The sequence below is a fragment of the Sus scrofa genome, chromosome 15 (genome assembly GCF_054392235.1).
Source record: "Sus scrofa isolate SSC_HxYL_T2T_F1_AM1 chromosome 15, Sscrofa_HxYL_maternal_Yorkshire_Landrace_v2.0, whole genome shotgun sequence".
NCBI classification, from domain to species: Eukaryota; Metazoa; Chordata; class Mammalia; order Artiodactyla; family Suidae; genus Sus; species Sus scrofa.
Window position 1 is genome coordinate 60,003,855 of NC_139397.1, and position 20,548 is coordinate 60,024,402.

At 45.5% G+C, this 20,548-nt stretch overlaps 2 protein-coding genes across 6 annotated transcripts in view; both read right to left on the bottom strand.

Annotated features, from left to right (window-relative positions):
• Window positions 1-7,395, bottom strand: part of CENPU (centromere protein U) — a 32,653-nt gene extending 25,258 nt beyond the window's left edge. For all 3 annotated transcript variants that reach the window (XM_085001036.1, XM_013984043.3, XM_003133338.6), the window contains exons 1-3: window positions 7,322-7,395; window positions 4,230-4,278; window positions 2,256-2,373 (exon numbers count right to left, since the gene is read on the bottom strand). In XM_085001036.1, the coding sequence (XP_084857162.1) occupies window positions 2,256-2,373; window positions 4,230-4,278; window positions 7,322-7,353 (199 nt within the window). In that variant the 5' untranslated portion in view covers window positions 7,354-7,395. The remainder of the gene's footprint in view (window positions 1-2,255; window positions 2,374-4,229; window positions 4,279-7,321) is intronic.
• Window positions 7,396-13,401: 6,006 nt separating this feature from the next.
• On the bottom strand, window positions 13,402-19,755 carry LOC146395867 (uncharacterized). 3 transcript variants are annotated; one of them, XR_014830442.1, is made up of 3 exons: window positions 19,396-19,755; window positions 18,051-18,104; window positions 13,402-17,772 (listed from the first exon to the last, which is right to left on the bottom strand). XR_014830442.1 is itself a non-coding variant. In XM_085001067.1 (3 exons), exons 1-3 carry the CDS (start codon window positions 18,366-18,368, stop codon window positions 17,583-17,585), a joined length of 378 nt encoding a protein of 125 aa, XP_084857193.1. In that variant the 5' UTR covers window positions 18,369-18,600; the 3' UTR covers window positions 13,402-17,582. The 3 variants fall into 3 exon arrangements, 2 of the variants coding, with proteins under 2 accessions (XP_084857193.1, XP_084857194.1); XM_085001067.1 differs by lacking the exon at window positions 19,396-19,755 and adding an exon at window positions 18,235-18,600; XM_085001068.1 differs by lacking the exon at window positions 19,396-19,755 and adding an exon at window positions 18,235-18,573 and having other exon boundaries at window positions 13,402-17,767.
• Window positions 19,756-20,548: the final 793 nt, after the last annotated feature.

Here is a 20,548-nt window from a genome sequence, read left to right on the forward strand (position 1 = left end):
AAGCATCCTCAGTGTGTTTATGAAAAGGGAAAATTATCCTTTGCTCCTCCCTAAATTAAAGCCCCTATTGAATAATGCTCCTGGAGGTATGAAGTGAGAAATATATTATACATTCCTCTTGTTACAAGCCCACTAGAGCTGACTTATTGACAAATGTACTAGGAGAGCTCCATTTTGACAATGTTTAATAGAGCGCTAGTTCCAACATACCTGGAAGTGAGAAAAGTTCAAATTATCCTATACCTCCCAGAACATTATATTCGTGTGCAGACCTCATTTTTGTATTTGAAAGCATTTCTATGTTTTTATCAGTAACTAGCCTAAATACTGCAGCTTGAGTTCAAAGGATAAAGTTTAAGGCTCTTAGGATAAAGATTTAATTAAAGTACCAACCAAAAACTACAATGAGGTACTACCTCACACTGGTCAGAATGGCCATTAATCTGTTTACAAATAACAAATGCTGGAGAGGGCATGGAGAAAAGGGAACCCTCCCACACTGTTGGGGGGAATGTAAAATGGTACAACCACTATGGACACAGAGTAGAGGTTCCTCATAAAACTAAATATAGAGCTACCATATGATCCAGCCATCCCATTCCTGGGCATATATACGGACAAAACTTTCATTCAAAAAGATACATGTGAGTTCCCGTCACGGCGCAGTGGTTAACCAATCTGACTAGGAACCATGAGGTTGTGGGTTCGGTCCCTGACCTTGCTCAGTGGGTTAGCAATCCAGCGTTGCCATGAGCTGTGGTGTAGGTTGCAGACGCGGCTCAGATCCCGTCTTGCTGTGGCTCTGGTGTAGGCCGGTGGCTACAGCTCCGACTGGACCCCTAGCCTGGGAACCTCCATATGCCGAGGGAGTGGCCCAAGAAATAGCAAAAAGACAAAAAAAAAAAAAAAAAAAAAAAAAAGATACATGCACCCCTATGTCCACTGCAGCACTATTCACAATAGTCAAGACATGGAAACAACCTAAATGTCCAACAGCAGATGAATGGATTAAGAAGATGTGGTATATATACTCAATGGAATACTACTCAGCCATCAAAAAGAATGCAGTAATGCCATTTGCAGCAACATGGATGCTGTTAGGTGGTATCTGTATACTGGAGGGAGAATACCAAATGGAGGATGTAAAACAACCATACCATGGAGATCTCACCCAGGCTCCAGACACAGTTTCAGCTGATGGAACAAATAGGAAACAGACTCCAGCACGGATGAAGGCTCAAGGACCAAGATTTAAGGAGCTATTAAACCTCAGAATAAACAGAGCCAAAAGGACAGTTAAAATTCACACTAAGGAGTTCCTGTCATAGCTCAGTGGAAATGAATCTGACTAGAATCCATAAGGACACAGGTCTGATCCCTGGCCTCACTCAGTGGGTTAAGGATCTGTTGTTGCCATGAGTTGTGGTGTAGGTCACAGACACGGCTCAGATCCTGCCTTGCTGGGGCTGTGGTGTAGGCCGGCAGCTGCAGCTCCAATTCGACCCCTAGCCTGGGAACCTCCATGTGCCACAGGTGCGGCCCTAAAAGACCAAACCAAAAAAAAACAAAAAAAACAAAAAAAACAAAAAAACAAAACACACTTAATCACACTTAATGATCTAAATCCTCCTTCCCTGTTTCTTAAGTCCCCTTACCCTTTCTCTTCGAAACAATGTGACCTATCACCTGAAACCCTAACTATAAAAAAGCCCTTGCCCCAATAGTGGGGAGCCTGAGTTCTCTCTGCTGAGTGCTCCCGGCCACTCTGCTGGTCGATAAACCTGCTTGCAATCTCACTGCTCAAGCCTCTGTTTCTCTCAACTCCACTGTCCTAACAGATGCAACTAGAGATTCTCATAACTAAGTCAGTCAGAAAGAGAAAGACAAATACCATATAATAGCACTTATAATGTGGAGTCTAATATATGGTACAAATTCACCTAATTACAAAACAGAAACAGACTCACAGACACAGAGAACAGACTGTGTTGCCAAGGTGGAGGCAAGAGGGAGTGGGATGGACTAGGAGTCTGGGGTTAACACAGGAAAACTATTACATTTAGAATGATAGACAATAAGGTCTACTGTTCAGTATAGGGAACTACATCTAATCTGGGATAGACCATGATGGAAAATAATATTTTAAAAAGTATATATATATATATGCATGACTGAGTCACTCTTCTGTACAGCAGAAATTAACACAACATTGTAAATCAACCATATTTTAATAAAAAATTTAAAAAAATACTAACCAAACGTTTCATAGGGTTCTTCATCTTTCTCATTTTCGCCCAGCCTGCTGATGCTTGAGATATCAGAATTATCAGGAAAATCAAATACATCAGTAGGCTTGTGCTTTCGGCCAGGTTTCTAAAAGTGAATAAAGTTCAAAGTCATTGACTTGGCCCTAGCAGACAAGAATATTATAGAGCTGGCTTACTAGGCAAGGACATTCCCGCTCCCTAAAGAAGAGAGCTTAGCACTAGGGGGCAGACGCATTTCTGATAATCTAAGGCAGGGCTGGGAAACTTTTGTTGTGTTTGTTTTTAGCGCTGCACCCATGGCATATGGAGGTTCCCAGGCCAGGGGTCGAAATCAGAGCTACAGCTGCTGGCCTACGCTACAGCCACAGCAATGCGGGATCCAAGCCACATCTGTGACCTACACCATAGCTCACGGCAACGCCAGATCCTTAATCCACTGATCGAGGCCAGGGATCGAACCTGCGTCCTCATGGGTACTGGTCAGATTCATTTCCACTGAGCTACAATGGGAATTTGGGGGCTGGGAAACTTTACGAAGAACCAGAGAGTAAGTACAGTTGACCACTGAACAGCACAGGGACATTGGGACATTTAGGCTGGGACACCCACCCTCCTTGAAGTTGAAAATCCATATAACTGTACAGTTGGCCCTCCTTATCCAAGGTTCCACATCCATGGTTTCAACCAACTACAAATAGTAAGTTAATACTGAAAATAATCTGGGTACAAGTGAACCCACGCAGCTCAAACCTGTGCTGCCCAAGGGTCACCTGTATATTAGATTTTGCAGGTCAGGGGGTCTCAGTTGCAACTATGCAACTCAGCCGTTACAGCCTGAAAGCAGACAGTGGCAACGCAAAGCAAAGGCACGGCTGTACTGCAATATAACTTTATTGTGGATACTGAGATTTGAATTTCATATTTTCACATATAATAGTCTTCTTTTGATTTTACTTCAATCATGCAAAAATATAAAAACCATTCTTAGCTCGCAGGGCTGTATAAAAACAGGGGGACAGGAGTTCCTACTGTGGCACGACGAGATTGGCCGTGTCTCTGCAGAGCCAGGATGCAGGTTCAATTCCTGGCCTGGCACTGTGGGTTAAAGGATCCAGTGTTGCCACAGTTGTGCCTCAGTCACAACTGCGGCTCAGATCCCATCCCTGGCCAGGGAACTCCATATGCCTCGGGGCGGCCAAAAAAGAAGGAAAAAAAAAAAGAAACGGGGGTAGGCTAGGTCCGGCCCATAGGCCACGGTCTGCCGACTACTGAGCTAGTGCAGCCCCATCCCCAGAAATCTGCCCGCCTACCTCCAAGTCCACCACCAGTTCTGAAGACGAGTGGGGTAAAAACTCCTGAGTTCAGGAGAGAGACGGGTTTACAGTGCAATCTACTAATAAGCTGCCTAAGACTGCTCACCAAATCCTGATGAAAGCCCACAATATAAAGAAAACCATCCACAGTAGCTCTGGAAAATATGGACAAGTGCCTTTAATGGACAAGAAAATATGGGGAAATTCTGGAAGGTATACAGGAGATGGAAGAAAACTAAGAGACCAAACAAAACTACCACTCGCAAGAATTCCCCTTGTGGCTCAGTGGGTTGCGAACCCCACTAATATCCATGAGGATGCAGGTTCGATCCCCGGCCTTACTCAGTGGGTTAAGGATCCAGCATTGCCATGAGCTATGGTATAGGTCACCGGGCTCAGATCCCAAGTTGCTGTGGCTGTAGTTCTCATTCAACCCCAGCCTGCAAACGTCCATATGCTATGGTGCAGTCCTAAAAAGCAAAACAAGAAAGAAAAAAAAAAAGAAAATTACAACAATATGGAGAAATGGCTATAAGTGAAAAAAAAAGCAAATACAGAATGTTGCATGATCTTTAAATGTTGTACAATCTTTAATCTCTGTATTGCCAATTATGAGAAAGTTATATTAAAATATAAAAGGATAACTTACATCTTTCATGGACTGTGTTCTTCCTACAGTGTTCTCTGAATATCTCGCACTATAAAAGAGCAAACACACACACACGAGTTAGGAAAGCTTTAAAAGTAAAGGGGAAACATCAGAACTTACAACCTCTTCCAAGCATTTTCTCTCCAAGTCACATTCCTCATTAGTTGTACTAACAACACGCATATGGTGAAATGCACAGGGCAAAACCCTTTTAGAAAGCCAAGCCCATCTCTCATGCGCTGAACATTTTTTTCTAGGTCTAATCATATCACCTTTGTATAAACAGCATAGCTCTGCTCTCAGGGATACAGAAACCCCCTAACCCTGCTGTCATCCTTGTTCCTGAGGTCACATCAACAAGGGCTGACTTTCTGCAGAGATGAGCGAGAGGTCCCGAAACTTTGTCAAGCACCCGAGCCCGTTCCATACGGTGCCTGCTCTTTCACACACATTCTCTCATGTGGCTCCACAGTGGGCCTTAAGAAGACGTGAACCCCATGGTCCAGATGTCTTTTTGCCCAAAGCAACATGCAGCCAAGAGGAAGGGAATCTCAAATTAAAATCTGCATCAGTTTCAACCCAGAGCCCTCCTCACTTTCTACCCCTTCAGGCCCCTTCCTGTGGGCATTAGGACAAGGGGATAAAGCCCGAGCCTCTCCAACAAGCTTAAAATAAGGAAGATGTAACAAACCAGAAAGGAAACAGAAAATAAGCAGGAAATCCTACTGTCCGTGCACCAAGAGAGGTGGGAGGGCAACGGGGATGTCCCCACACACAGACCTGACTTCAGACATGCCCTGCATACCCCCAAGAGTGCGTAGCAAAGTCAGTTTAGTGTCTGAACCAGTGTTTCTTTGAGTAACTTTTATGTGATATCATTTCAAACCTACAGGAAAGTTGTGACAATAGTCTAAGCCTTCTGTATACCTTTTGCCCCACTTCACTACTGTTTACATGTTGCCTCATCTGCTTTCTGTATATATTCGGTAAATGGGGAATACTGCAGTGTGTCCTTCCTAGGGAGCTGAAATCTTGTGTAGTCACAGCACAATTTTCAGGTCACTGACATAATTATCTAATCATATCCAAGTTTCATCAACTGCCCCATCACATCCTTTAACCTTTCCCCCACACTCAGCATTTTCTAAAAGGACAAATAAAACCCCCAAAAAACAAGAAGAAAATTTTCTTTCTTTTTTGTCTTTTCTAGGGCTGCACTTGTGGCATATAGAGGTTCCCATGCTAGGGGTCCAGTTGGAGCTGCAGCCGCCGGCCTACACCAGAGCCACAGCAACACCAAATCGGAGCCACGTCTGCGACCTACACCAAAGCTCATGTCAACGCCAGATCCGTAACCCACTGAGCAAGGCCAGGGATCAAACCCAAAACCTCATGGTTCCTAGTCAGATTCGTTAACCACTGCGCCACGACGGGAACTCCGAAATCTTAAGAAGAGAATATAAAATATAATAGTACCATGCACTGAACATAGTATTTCATATACCCCTTGTTTTATGTGTGTGTACGTACTGTGTGTGTGTGTACTCACTGTGATGTAAACATCATTGCTGTGAATTACAGTAAGAAAAGAAAAAGTTTGGTTCTCAAGCTTTCAGGCATCAGACTCACCTGGAGGGCTTGTTAGAACAGACCACTTAGCCCATCTCCAGAGCAGCAGCTGATTCAGTAAACCTGGGATGGCCTCTACGCTTTTGCATTTCTAGCATGCTCCTAGTGCAGCTGATGCTGGTCAGGGAACCACACTTTGAAAACCACTGCTTTATTTGAATCTCAGACCCCAAAGAAGGGAGAATAGGTATTGGTGTAAGGCATCTATGATTCTGGGGTCCTGGAAAGGTAAGTAACGTCAGTGGTCACAGCCAAGTGACAGAAATGGGACTAGAAACCTGATCACATACTTTCTTAACCTACTCTTTCTAAGGACCCCTGCCTTATCTGTGCTCAGATACACAGGTCAAGTTTCCTTCTCACCTAAGGCAAGGAGCAAGAAGAGACTCCTAAAAGATGGAAATCTCCTTGATAACATATGTCAAACTTTCATTTTGGGGGGGGGAGGATGAACAGATTTCATGAATCTCAAAAGGCAAAAATGTTACATGTATGTGTATATGTTTGTGTACAGAGAGAGAGAACCACCCCCCCACTGGCCTAGCAGATAAAGTTTAACTCTTGTCACCTGATGTTTCAAGGCTCCAATATTTTTTCCCAGTCCTCCTCCCCACTGTGGGCGTCTTAGGTTCTTCCCCACTGGCCACTGGAATCTAGTCTCAGTTTACTCCACCTCCCTGCTTTGTCTTGCCCCAGCCTTTCCCCTATGCTGTCGGCTTGCCTCTACCATCACCCCACATCTACAAATGCACCTTCTCCGGGAAGCCTTCCCACGGTCCAGGTGGAACTCCTTTGCAGACTAATCAAAGCAAGCCAAGGCCCCTCCAGCCAGGACCAGACACCACCAGCAAGATACTTGCCAACAAATCCAGAGGGAATAACATTTTAGAGAGCAGTTTTGCAATCTATTTTAAATTGCATGCCCTTTTTGATTAAAAACAAAAACCTTGCCCCATCCTGGCTGGAGTGCTCCTTTAAGAACCACAAGCAGCCGGCCGGAGATGTAGTTCAACTTTATGGTCTGTGGTTTGTGTTATAAAAACAAGCAAGGTCTTGAAAATAAGAATACTGACTACCAGCCAGAGTGTAAAAGCCACTAGAATGTGATGTCTGGCAAGTGGTAGAGTGGTACGCCCTCATAAGTTATTTGTTGGACAGTTCGTTTTAAAATGTTTTGTCTACTTTAGACTACACTCACCCAAAATGATGCTAACACTAGCCAGAGTTCTCGCCTGCCCGCCAGGCACCGTTATAAACTGTAACTCCTCTAAGCTTCCCCGTAATTCCTAGAAAATTGTGACTATTATTACTCCCCTTTTACAGACCTGGAAACTTATCGCTAGGACAAACAGCACAGTGCCAGAACCAGGCAGCACCAACAGCTCCGAGAGGCCCAAGATCCGCGGAAGAGAAAGAAGATAAAGTGGGCCCCAACCTGCGTCGCGAGGGTCCTCAATACCTACCCTGAGCGCGTTACTCGTCCCGGCTGGGCCATCACGGCCCACAGCTCCCTGCGCCCGCGCAGCTCCTGAAGCTCCCGCCAAACCCCGCGCTGCTCCCAGCGGCCAATCGGGGCCGAGCACGCGGGCACGCCTCCCGCCCCGCGCCCGGTCTTACACACAGGCGGGCTAGGGCTCTTCCCCGTCCTAGAGCGCTAGAGAAAACCCGGTCTGGTACTGCGCTAGAGCGGATTTGGAGTCCAGGCTTTAAAACCAGTTGCTGACAGTGCATGATACGCCAAAGATTTGTCGGGTTTTTCCTCTCACCCACGTGCCTCGCCCTTTTTCCTAAGTTCCAAAGAGTCAGAGCCGCCAGGGCCCGCCCTTGGGGGCGGGAAGGGGGAGGAGCCAGTGCCGGAACTGGAGAGGGCGCCCGCCTGTGAGGGGCGGATCCAAACCCAGGGTGGGACCGCTGGGTGCTTAAGCGCCTGCGCAGCTGTCTAGAGTAAAGATTTGGAAATAAGATTTGATTTTTAGTCTGCCAACGCCTGTAATCAGTTGTGTCATCTTGGCTTATTATTTTATTTCTACCCCAGTTTTTTCACTCATAAATGGGGAGGGCCTTTTCTGGAGCTAATATTCTCTGATTCTTTACTTTCGCTCTAAAAAATGCATTATCCTGCAAAAGATGATTTTGGACCCCTATCACTCCCCCCAAAAAAAGAACTCACTCAAAATGGATCAAAGACCTAACTATAAGGGCTAAAACTATAAAACTCTTAGAAGAAAATATAGGGCAAAAGCTTCATGACATTGGATCTAGCAATGATATCTTGAATCAAGACATCAAAAAGCACAGTTTAAGATGATGAAAGAGTTCTAGAAGTGGCTAATGGTGGATGGTTGCATAGCCATGTGAATATTCTTAAGTAGTGCCACTAAATGGTACAGTTGAAAGTGGCTAAAATGCTAAACTATATGTTACGTATATATCACCACAATAAAAATTATTAGAGTTCATGCACATAATATAGCATATACAAAGATAAAATGGAGCACACAGATGGTCACCACTGGATAGGAAATTAATATTTATCATTCCTGGAGTTCCTGTCGTGGCTCAGTGGAAATGAATCTGACTAGTATCCATGAGGACAAAGGTTTGCTCCCTGGCCTCATTCAGTGGGTTAGGAATCTGGCATTGCCAGTGAGCTTTGGTGTAGGTGGCGACATGGCTTGGATCTGGCATTGCTGTGGCTGTGGCATAGGCTAGTGGCTATAACTCTGATTGGACCCCTAGCCTGGGAACCGCCATATGCCATGTGTGCAGCCCTAAATAGACTATACACACACACACACACACACACACACACACACACACACACACACACACACACACACATATATATTTACTTAATTACATAATTACAAAGTAATACGTATATATATATATATTTATTTATCATTTCTTCCAAGGATAACCACACTTCCAATGTTGCGTTTCTCATTCCCATGTTTTTCTACCTTGCTATATTCCTAAATGTTATTTATTGTATATTTTTAAACTTTATACAAATAATATTTGGATGTATTGTGCAAATGCTCTTACTCAAAGATATAAATTTTAGGTTTATTCACAGTGATGCATGTAGCTCTCATGCATTCATTTTTGTAATGCATTAAGTAAATATATCACATTTTCTTTATTCATTCTTCTATGTATGGATAGATCAGTTGTTTTCAGTCTTTCTGCTGTTACCAATGATGCCCAGCTAAACGTCCCTGTAAGTGTCCTGCAGGGTACACAGCTACGAGACAGGGATAGACGCAGCAGAGCTATTATTGTCTCATGGGATAGAGACATTTTCAGCTACGTGAGAATGCCAATATTTACACATTGTTTTATAAGCAATTAATAAAATCTTCCTGGTTACATATACTTGTCAATACTTAGAATTTTCAATACTTTAAATGTTTTACCTAACTAGCAAGTTAAATGGTATCTTATTGTGTTTTTGATTGCATTTCTCTTAAGTTGATCATATTCTCCTTGGTTATAGGTCCATCCTGATTCCTTTTCAGAAAAATACCTGCTCACCCCACCTATGAATCACTAGGGCAATTGCCAGAGAAGAGTAAATTGCCTTTGAGGTATTGAAGGTACTTCCCCACTGAATGTAGAAATAGTGTTCCTGGGATCCCAGAAAATTGTCACCCTTAAGAGTGTCAGGGGAGTTGTCTGGTGGCGTAATGGTTAACATTCTATCCCAGGCCAAGGAACTTCTGCATGCTGTGGGTGCTGCCAAGAAAGAGAGAGAAAGAGAGGAAGGAAGGAAGGAAGGAAGGAAGGAAGGAAGGAAGGAAGGAAGGAAGGAAAGAGGGAGGGAGGAATAAGAAAGGGAATGTGGAAAGGAAGTTTCATTTCCCAGGAAAGCGACTGTTGTCAAACCTTTTGTGCTATGGGTCCAAAAAAAGAAACTATCCAGTTGTTAAAACAAGAAGAGGTTCAGTGCTCTGGATGGAAATAAAAACTCAAACCAAATAGGTTTAAATAATAAAGCAATTTATGAGCTCATGTCACTGAAAAGTCCAGTGCTAGGATAGTTGTCAAGCTTAGTTTGAGCTAGAGGTTGGAGAAGCCATCAAGGCTTTGAATCCATTTTCTTGCCCTTCTTATATGATCAGCCTTTTCCTCAGCCTGGATCCTGCCATTATCATCATCATCGCCTGGATTTATTGAGCTTTTACTATGATCTAGTCATTGTTCTAAGTGTTTAGTATTTATGAAACCATTTAATCCTCTCAGTAACCCTATGTGGTAGGCTCTAGAATCCCACTGTACATATGAGGAAACTAAGCAGCAGCCCCGCAGGTAGTAAGTGGCTCTGGCTGCACTAGATCTGAGGACTCTGGCCCAGAGCTTGCATCTGGCAGCCCTTCCAAGTCTCACCTCAGAATTCCATCCTTCAGAGACAGAGAGCAGCTATGTCCCAGCATTCCCAGAAAAAGGCCTAAGATTTACTCTGATTAGATGAGCTGTCATGATGTACCTACCATTATTAGCCAGAGTTCCAGAGAGACAGAACTAATAGGATATGTGTGTGTGTGTGTGTGTGTGTATAGGTAGACAGACAGACAGACAGCTATGTGTGTGTAGATACATGATAGATAAATAGATAGATAGATAGTTTTATGGAATTATCTCACACAATTAATTATGGACACTGGCAAGTCAGAAATGACCAGCAACCTAGAAATCCAGGTAAAGGTTGATGTTGCAGCCTTGAGTCTGAGTTCTTCAGAGCAGCAGCCTAGAAACGCAGACAGAATTTCCAAGTTGAAGTCTGCTCCCAGTCCCCATCCCCTCACAACCACCTACTTTGTTCTCTGTATCTCAAAATCTGTTCGGTTATGTTTGTTCACTTGTTCTTTTTTTTGACTCCACGTATAATTGAAATCATAGAGTACTTGTCTTGGCCTCACTTATTTCAATGAGCGTAATAGTCTCTAGATCCACCGATGTTGTCACAAATGGCAAGATTTCATTTTTATGGCTAAGATTCCATTGTGTGTATGTGTGTGTATATATATATATACCACATCTTCTTTACCAGCCATCAACTGTTGATGGGCACTTGGGTTGTTTCCATATCTTGGCTATTGTAAATAATGAGCATGGGGGCGTGGTTCATGCATCTATTCTAATTAATGTTTGCATTTTCTTCAGATAAATACCCAGGAGTGGAATTGCTGGATAATGGCAATTCTATTTTTAATTTTTTGAGGACTCTCCATACTGTTTTCCATAGTGGGTGCACCAATTTTCCCCCCACCAACAGTGCCTGAGGGTTCTCCTTTCTCCACATACTCCCCAACACTTGTTATTTGTTGTCATTTTTTGGGGGGGGGGGGCATTCCCACAGCATGTGGAAGTTCTCTGGCCAAGGATTGAACCTGCACCACAGCAGCGACCAGAGCCACTGCAGTGACAGCACCAGATCCTTAACCCACTGCATCACAAGAGAGCTCCAAAAAGCTCTTTGGTCTGATGTAGTCCCATTTGTTTATTTTTGCTTTTGTTTCCCTTACCTGATGAGAAAAAAATATTACTAAGCATAGTGCTATGTTTTCTTCCACAGATTTTTATGGTTTTAAATCTTACATTTAAGTCGTTAGGCCATTTTGAGTTAATTTTTGTACATAGTGTGAGAGAGTAGTCCAGTTTGATTCTTTAGCACGTAACTGTCTAGTTTTCCCAATACCATTTATTGAAGAGTCTATCTTTTCCCCACCGTATATGCCTGCCTTCTTTGTTGTAGATTAATTGCCCATGTAAGCATGGATTTATTTCTGGGCTCTCTATTCTGTTTCATTGATTTATGTGTCTGTTTTTGTGCCAGTACCATACTATTTTGATGGCTGTAGCTTCATAGTATCTATGGTGCAGTCCTGAGGCAGGATTCTTTCTTTGGGAAATCTCAGCTGTTGTTCTCAAGGTCTTCAACTTATTAGATGAGGCCCACCCACCCATCTGCTTTACTCAGAGTTTACCGATGTAAATATTAATCACACCTTAAAAAAATATCTTTGAAGTCCCCATTGTGGTGCGGCAGAAACATATCTGACTAGTATCCATGAGGATGCAGGTTTGATTCCTGGCCTCGCTCAGTGGGTCGAGGATCTGACATTGCCCTAAGCTGTGGTGTAGGTCACAAATCCCGGGGTAGGATCCCACATTGCTGTGGCTGTGGTGTAGGCCAGCAGCTGTAGCTCAGATTCGACCTGTAGCCTGGAAACTCCCGTATGCCGCAGGTGCAGCCCTGAAAAGCAAAAAAATAAAATAAAATAAAATAAAAAATACATTCACAGCAACATTTAGATGGATATTTGACTAAGCCAGTAGGCACTATGGCCTCAACAAGTTTACACATTATCCATCACACTACCCTTGAACTAGCCGTTGCCAATGGAATGCATTCATTAGCTTCCTGGTACCACATGGATCCTCCCGGAACTGGGGTGGTAGATGGTGGGGGGAGGGAGTTGGAAACTGGGAAAGTGGGAAATGGATCTTCTGGAAACAGACAACCCAAATCCACTAAAGGAACTTCCCCATAGTTGTAGAGCCGGTCATAGGGAAGCCAGGATTCCAGCCTCCAAACTCACGCTGTTCTCCTCCATCATGATGTTTGCCCAGTTAGACCATTAGCTTAGAGCAGTGACTCTCTGTTTGGGTAAGGGAAGGGGAGAGGGAAAGGGGCACATTCCAGGGTCTCTGGGGCATGCGTCATGTGACAAAGCAAATCAACACTATAATGTGGAGACCATGCTCAGCTTGCTGTGGTCAGAGGCTGGGTAAGAGCCTGGTCTAAGACTTTGATGCTGACCAGCAACCTCAAAGCTTCTGCTGGTTGTTTGTTCTGCTGGGAATGGACATGAGAGCCCCCTCGAGAGCATCTGAACAGATAATTGCAGGAGTAGAGCCCAGTTTCGGGGAGGAGGAGGACAGGAAGGTTCATCATAAGACACTAATAGAAACGTGGGGCTGGAGGCTGGCTGGAGGGGGGAGGAGAGACAGTGGAGGAGAGAGGAGGGACTCAGCGAATCAGAGAAGCTACAGCCAAGGGAAGAGCTGGTCAACGGGACACTCATAATAATGTGGGGGGAAGAAGCCATAGATAAGATTTCTATTTCAAGATGCTGCCTGTTGAGCTGTACTCTTCCCATCACTGTTAAACTTTTGTAAATGTTTGCTAAACTCAAAAACCTTGTCGGGGTGTGTTGAGGGGGTGGGGGCTGGAGTGGTGAAGTAGGGGTAGTGTTCAGGATGGGGTGTTGGAAGGGAGCTGAAAACTAGGAGGGAGCCAGTGGCTCCAGAGCCTCAGGGTAACTCGGAGCAATGGGGTGGCAGGGAGGTGGAGAAGGTTGGAGGTGCTGGAAGGCGTCTATGAGGCGGGTCGTGAGGTCCTGTAACTAACTCTCATGTTTGGAAAATAATAATTTTAAAAAACCTATTGCTTTTATTTATACAAATTCAGAAAAGAAAGGTACAAATCATCTTGGATGCTTGGAATAAATTGAGTGGTTAGGTAAGAACACTTCCCTGAGGAGTAGGTTGATTTATTTATTGGTTCCACATTTTGGAATTATTAATTTGATGTTCAATGAAAATACAAGTGCAAATATTAATTGATCTTACAGGATTACCATGAGGATAAGAAATAAAGGCATATAGAAGGGCTTATCTTTGGGGTGGGGGGACTGCATCACGCAGCAGCTTGATTCAGGATCTCACTTCCCAGACCTGGGTTCAGCTCCCGACCGGAGACTGAACCCAGGCTGCAGCAGTGAAAGTGCCAAATCCTAAACACTAGACCAGTAGGGGACTCCCGGGCTTAGAATTTTTATTATGCCTCTTTGCTTGCTTTCCAGCGATCTTGGTCTGTTGAATTGCCTATTCAGGGCTGTGTCCACTAGAGGGCAAAGAATGAACGGGGCTGGAGATCGGAAAATGTAACCGGAGACCAGAGTTGCTTGCTAAGGTTCAGACATTGCAAATATTGGCTCAAAGTCGGTTCAAGATTAATAAGACTAAATATCTTATTAACTGCCTTTGCTCAACTCATTTTCCCCTTCATGTGCATGATCCTCTTCCATAATTTATCAAATCCACTCCTGTGAGTTTCCTTTAGGGCAAAGAGTATAATTTTCTCTTGTGGAAAATAAGATCATTTATTTATCAGATTTTCCAAATTTCTTTTTTAACTTCTTACAGCACCTATGAATTATTGGGTACACAGGAATAACCCCCATTCCTGGCAGTTCTCATCAGGAAGGAACTAAAGTTGTTATCTGTTTCAAACAGACCAACTGCCTGACATCTGTAACTAAGATACAACAAAACAAACCCAAAATGTCCCAGGAGGGAGGAGGGTGCAGGCCAGGAGGGAGGAGACCTTCCCTTGGATTCTCGCTTGAAAGAAAAGGGGCAATAAAAATTCAGAAAGGAAATACTATTTGGTGTTATTAAAGTTGGAGGGCAGTAAATCAACTGTATTTTAAGAAAATAAAGAACAATGGTAAAGGCAACTATAGATATCATTAGCTATATAGAGGTAATAAAGATACGTATAAAAGCCATTATTATTGCATTTATACTTTCTAAACTTTCTAGTTTTACTATGTGATTTAAAAAGTAAATGCATAAAACAATAATATAGATCTATATTCATAGAAATGTAAGTACGTATTATAAAGATGTACTGCATGCCAATAAACAAAGATTTTTCCAGGGAGGGATGGACTGGGGGTTTGGGGATTGGCATACGCACACTGAGGTATATAGAATGATTGGCCAATGGGGACCTGCTGAATAGCACAGGGAACTCTACCCAATATCCTGTGATAATCTATGTGGGAAAAGAATCTGAAAAAGAATGGATGTGTGTGTATATATAAGTGATTTATTTTGTCGTACAGCAGAAATCATCACAAGATTATAAATCAACTATACTTCAATCCTTTTTAAAAGATGCAGATAAACAGAAAGAAAGTAAGAAGGAAGGAAGGAAAAAGATTTTTCCATTGGAGCAAACTGAACATTGCCTTCCCCATGTCACATGCTTTCTGACACTGCCCTGGCTCTGATACCCAGCTACTAAACTTGTTTGCACTGTAACTAATATTCTACTTTTTCCAGACCTAACTGGCACTTCTCCTACCCAAGCTGAGGTCACATGGCCAAATAGATCGGATCACCACATCCTGACGATGTGATGCCACATAGTTCAGATTCCATTCCCAGCTCCCTGCAGGACTTAAGAAAGTCTGGTGCAGGAACCCCAGTAGGAACATTCTAGCAAAATTCAGGATTTCACTAGCCAAGAAAAACTGACTTCTAACCCATGGAATAACCTTATAACTCAAATTTCTACAAGGACCAAAGGGGCACAGAAGCTGAGGAAGAGAAAAGAAAATGAAAGAACACTCCAGAGAAAAAGATTTTCTTAAGAAAAGAAGAGAAATAAAGTTTCTATAGTAGAAACTTGTCTCTGTATTCTCACTCATGCTCTGGTTAAAAATGAACTTTCTGGAAAAAGTTTTCATCCTTGTAATGACCTTGCTCACACAGATGTGACTTTGGGGTGACCTGAGAACACACACAGTTGTGAGATTGACCTTGTTCAGAATGCTTGGGGCAAGCAAGGTCCTTTCCTCAGGGATCCCTTCTGCTCAGCCAAGGAAGGAGCAGTGAAGAGCCAGGGACCCTTCAGACAAATCCAGGTCAGACAGGCTTCCCTCTAACCCCAGGTGACATAAAAACCTTCTTCCTAGAACCTTCTGCAGGAAGAAACACCTCCGCCCACTTTCTGGCTGCAACCTTGTACCTCATGGTCCCGGTCACTCACCCTTTTGACCTTGTCCCCTAACATAAAAAGATGGTTATCACCACACCACTGCCAAGCCACAATCATGCGCAACAATTTGTTTCCTGCACTTGGAGAACTAGAAAAACCTTCCTAGAGGAAGTGACAGCTGTAATCTCACTGAAATAAAAGGGCAGGAGCAGCCAAGCGGGAGTAAGAGATTGCTCTAGGGAGGGCGCATGCACAAAGTTCCAGGGGTGTGTGAGAGCGTGATGCATTCTGGGAGCAAGACTAAGCTCAATGTGGCTGGAACAGAGATGGGGAGGTGGCGAGAGATGAGGCTGGGCGGTGGGGGACAGGTGGGGACCCTCCAGGTCCTTAATCCTCAAAGTGTAGCGCACAGACCAGTGGCACTGGCACTGCCTGGGCGCTTGTTAGAAATGCAGAATTTCAGGCCTGATTCCAGATTTATTGACTCAGAATCTGCATTCCAAGATCTCCCAGGGATCTGATGCACAATCACGTTTGAGAAGACCTCCTCTAAGTACAGTCAACAGATCAAACCTGAGAGGGGTAGGAAACCTCGGAATGATTAAGCAGAGGAATCACCAGATTAAGACTTGTGCATTAGAGAGATGATTCTTGCCACAAGGTGGAAGAAACGTGGGTGAGTTAGTAGAGAGCAAAACTGGAGACAAGGAGGTCAGGTGAGAGGCTGGTGCAGCTGGCCTGGCCAGAGGTGGTGCCATCCTGCTTGGCAGGAGGATTTAGGGCTGGAATGCTATGGTTGGATTTGATGGACAGCAGGGAAAAGCATCAGTGAGATGTGGCTGCCTGGGGAGGCCCTGGAGTTTCTCTCAAATGCAGCCCAGCGACAGTTCAGCCAGGGTGGGGCAGGGAGGGAAGCTGGCAGGTACCAGCAGGGTGGGGGCGGCAGTATCAGTGGGCGTGGGAAAGCAAGAGGCTCAAAGACAAGAGTCCCTCTGTGCCTGCACATGTTGCCCAATGCAGAATGCCAGCCGACTGGTTTTACGCCCGCTCCACGTATGTCCCCTGCAGCAGCACTGCTGTCACACACTGACTCACCCTCCAGCTTTACAAGCCACATGCAAAGCAGGAAGACCGCCTCAGGTTCTTGGGGAAAATCCAGAAAATCGTGTTATAACAAGGACCATCACTGTTAGAGAAATCTAATAGAACCAGCACCTCTTTAAAAATCTAAACAAAAGAGAGTAGCAAAGAACTTACAAGCAATATATAGTAGTGAAAAAGAACAGAATCTTTCTGCTTCCTGGAAAGAACAGAATCCCTCTGTACCTGAGGCACGGTGCTGAGAAGCAGAACTCACCTAGCAAGACACCCACCTTTTGAACAAGTCAGGAGCAGAGGAGTTAAAAGCCAAAGGAGGAGTTCCCATTGTGGCTCAGCCATAAGGAACCCAACTGGGGATGAGGGTTTTTTTCCCGGCCCTGCTCAGTGGGTTAAGGATCTGGCATTACTGTGAGCTGTGGTGTAGGTCACAGATGCAGCTCAGATCTGGCGTTGCTGTGGCTGTGGTGTAGGCCAGTGGCTACAGCTCCAATTAGACCCCTAGCCTGGGAACCTCCATGTGCCTCGGGTTCGGAAAGAAAGAAAGAAAGAGGGAAGGAGGGAGGGAGGAAGGAAGGAGAAAGAAAGAAAGACAAAGGAAAAATTCCAGATTCCTTTTTATGCCAAATATATAGATAATAATAAGTTGGGTCAATTTCCCAATTATTCATGCCGGGTGAAGGGATGAGAAGGTGGAACACAGATTTCGGCATCTACTCCAGGATGCAGGAGTGAAAGCACAGCTGTGGGGGCGGTGGGGAGGGGGGGGAACATTGCTCTGCAAGCAGAAGACACAGAGGAAGCACCCTGGCTGTGACCTTCAATCAGACTCAAGGCCACGGGCACCATCGGCAATAGCTGAGGGGCTGGAGGAAGAGGAACAGGGAGTTCTGGGCCTGAGTGTCCAATAGACCCATCGCTTCACACCTCTCCCGGTGCTGCCAGTGCCTCTGCTCTCTGTCCACCTGCTCTGCCCAGCAACTGGAGACAGACTGGAACTTTCCTTCTGCTCCATCTGCCCTGAAAACAAATGATCACTGGGAATAAGGATGGAACATGGAAGGCAAAGTCCAGAGTCCCTGGCATTTACCCTGCTCCCCCTCGGGGTCTGACTTAATCTGCCAAGGAGACTGGAGCTGCCCTTGGCTGGGGATTTATGAAAATGCATCCCGATCAGAAGTTGGGCCCTGGGGACACTCGGGCCACCGGGGATCATACCGTCCAGGGGGAGGGGCAGGACAGTGGTGACCTGGGCACGGAGAGGCCCCAGAGTCAGAAAAGCCAGCTCAGCCACTCACCCGGACGAGTTCGGCTTTCCAAGCCTCAGTTTTCTCATCCATGAGGAGGTAAAACTTCAATGAAAAAAAAGAAGTACTTAGATAGGAGCTCCTTCATTTTTCTGCATCAATTGCTCTGGATCTATCTATAAATACCCCCACCTTCTCTAGCACCCTCTCCTGCGCACTGGAAGAAGCATCTTACCTCCGCAGGAGCTCCTCCCATCTTAGATCAGCAGGCTGCCCTTGTTCACCTGTTGTCACTTTCTCCACTGGGTCATCCCCATCGCATCCCGTCTGGTCCTGTCCCGTCCCATCCCCAGGCTCTGCATCTCTCATCTTCACGACTACCAGCACCGGCAAAGAAAAGCAAACCCATCTACCTCCCCTCTCTCTCCAGTGACCATCTGCCCATCCCTCCGCTTTTCTTCACTGCAAAACTTCAGACAGAGAGCTGTCTGCCCCTCTCTCTGCCTTTGCAGGGGCTCACGCCTCAGCTCGCTCCAACAGGCTTTTGGCTTCCCTGCTCTGCTGGACACGCACTGCCAAGGTTGGCACCACGGCCGAGGGTGGTGGACATTGCCCCATCCCCACATAATTCCGTTTCGGAGTTCCCGTTGTGGCGCAGTGGTTAACGAATCCGATTGGGAACCATGAGGTTGCGGGTTCGATCCCTGCCCTTGCTCAGTGGGTTAACGATCCGGCGTTGCCGTGAGCTGTGGTGTAGGTTGCAGATGCGGCTCAGATCCTACGTTGCTGTGGCTCTGGCGTAGGCTGGCGGCTACAGCTCCGATTAGACCCCTAGCCTGGGAACCTCCATATGCTGCGGAAACGGCCCAAGAAATAGCAAAAAGACAATAATAATAATAATAATAATAATAATAATAATTCCCTGTTTCAACAGCACAGGGCATAGCTGACCCCTCTCTCTGCAGCACTTTCCTCTCTGGGCTTCAGGGACCCCTGGGGTTCTTGGTTCCCACCTTCCTCACAGCAGGTGTCAACTCCCGTGGCGGGTTCTTCCTTCAGCGCCCCACCGTGGAGGTCCCCCTGTGCTCTGTGTGGGGCCTCCTCCACTTCCCACGCAGGTTTCCTGGTCCCACAGGTTGAAATGCCTTTTGTGTGCTGTGATCTCCCGACCTATCTTCTGAGCCGTTGGCTCTTCATGGGGCAGCCAGCAGGCATGCAATGGACATGGCCCGCGTCCAAGCTCATGAGCCCCTCCCCCAAACCCAGGTCCCCAGTTTCCTGGGCTCCACCACCGACCCTTCCGCTTTCCTGATTTCCCATATACAGGCAATGTGGTTCTGCCTCTAACAACCCCCCCCACCCCCCTCTCCCCCGCTCGTCACACTGGCGTCCTTACCAAGCTCAGATTATCTGTCCTCTCTCCTCAGGGCCTTTGCACTTGCCATTTCTCGTATTTGAAAACTTTTTCTCCAAACGTTTGCAAGGCTGGTTCCTCTCATTCTTCAGGTTACCATCACAGGTGTCACCTCCTCCTAAGGGAACTTCTCTGACCACAGTACTTAGAATAGGCCCTTGTGGCCCCCTCTCCTGTAGTCTGTTGTTTTCCTGAACCATCCATCACACTCCGAAGGTGCTCATCTGCTTCCCTGTCTGCTGCCCATCTCTCTCTGCTAGAAAGTGAGCAGCCCCAGGCAAGGGTCTCTCAACTGCTGTGCTCACTGCTGCATCCCCACAGCCCAGAACCGAGCCTGGCTCTGAGCTGACCCGGAACTGAGTTACACCTGGAACTTGGATCCATCACCTGCCCAACAGGTGAGGATTAAATGAGGATGTAAGGGCACAAAATAGCATAGCTGCTGGTAGGAACTCCACAGCGCCTGAGGCTGTCATTACCTCCAGAGCTTCCAAGGGACCTCGTGAACCTGCCTCATGCCTGCCACCCAGCTTATACTCACTTTCCTCCTGAAACAGAGTGACTGGTTCCACCTTGCTGGATTCGCTACCAACATTCCAGAGAGCAACCATATTTAATTCTGATAACTCATAAAACCAGAATAAAACTGGGAAGCGGTATTAGCCTCTGCTATGACAAGGGACAATCATGAAGTAAGAAGCAAAACCATTTGGACTAAAGCTTAGAGGCAGAAACTGTGGGCACCAAGAAACAAGCCAAGGACATGTTTTATCAGGAAGCTATTGCCACAGGCAAATGAGAAGAAACTTCTACAGCATGAGGTAAAGGCTGTGTCTAGAGCCAGACTGTCCAGTATGTGACATGGATCAAATTCATGTGCTTCAATTTCTTCATTGTACAACAGGGACAACAGGATCACTTGGCTCAAAGGGTTGCAAACATGAAATGGGTCATCTAGATAAGATGCTAGGAATAGTGCCTGGCATGTGGCAACATTCGATGCATTTCAGTTATGATTATTCCAGGTAATCTAAAAATTGGGAGTGAGCAAAGCTATTTAACTACCAACTGCCAAGTGCACCTAAAAACAAACTGTCAGGATTCCCATTGTGGCTCAGTGGGTTAAGAACCTGAC

What these genes read in the sequence shown, in the direction of transcription:
- LOC146395867 (XM_085001067.1), bottom strand. Translation starts at nt 18,368, where the DNA reads ATGAGAGATGCAGAGCCTGGGGATGGGACGGGACAGGACCAGACGGGA. An exon ending in TGGGAGGAGCTCCTGCGGAG is followed by an intron (nt 18,105 to 18,234) that starts GTAAGATGCTTC and finishes TTTTCATTGAAG; the next exon opens with TTTTACCTCCTCATGGATGA. An exon ending in GGAAAGCCGAACTCGTCCGG is followed by an intron (nt 17,773 to 18,050) that starts GTGAGTGGCTGA and finishes ATTTGTTTTCAG; the next exon opens with GGCAGATGGAGCAGAAGGAA.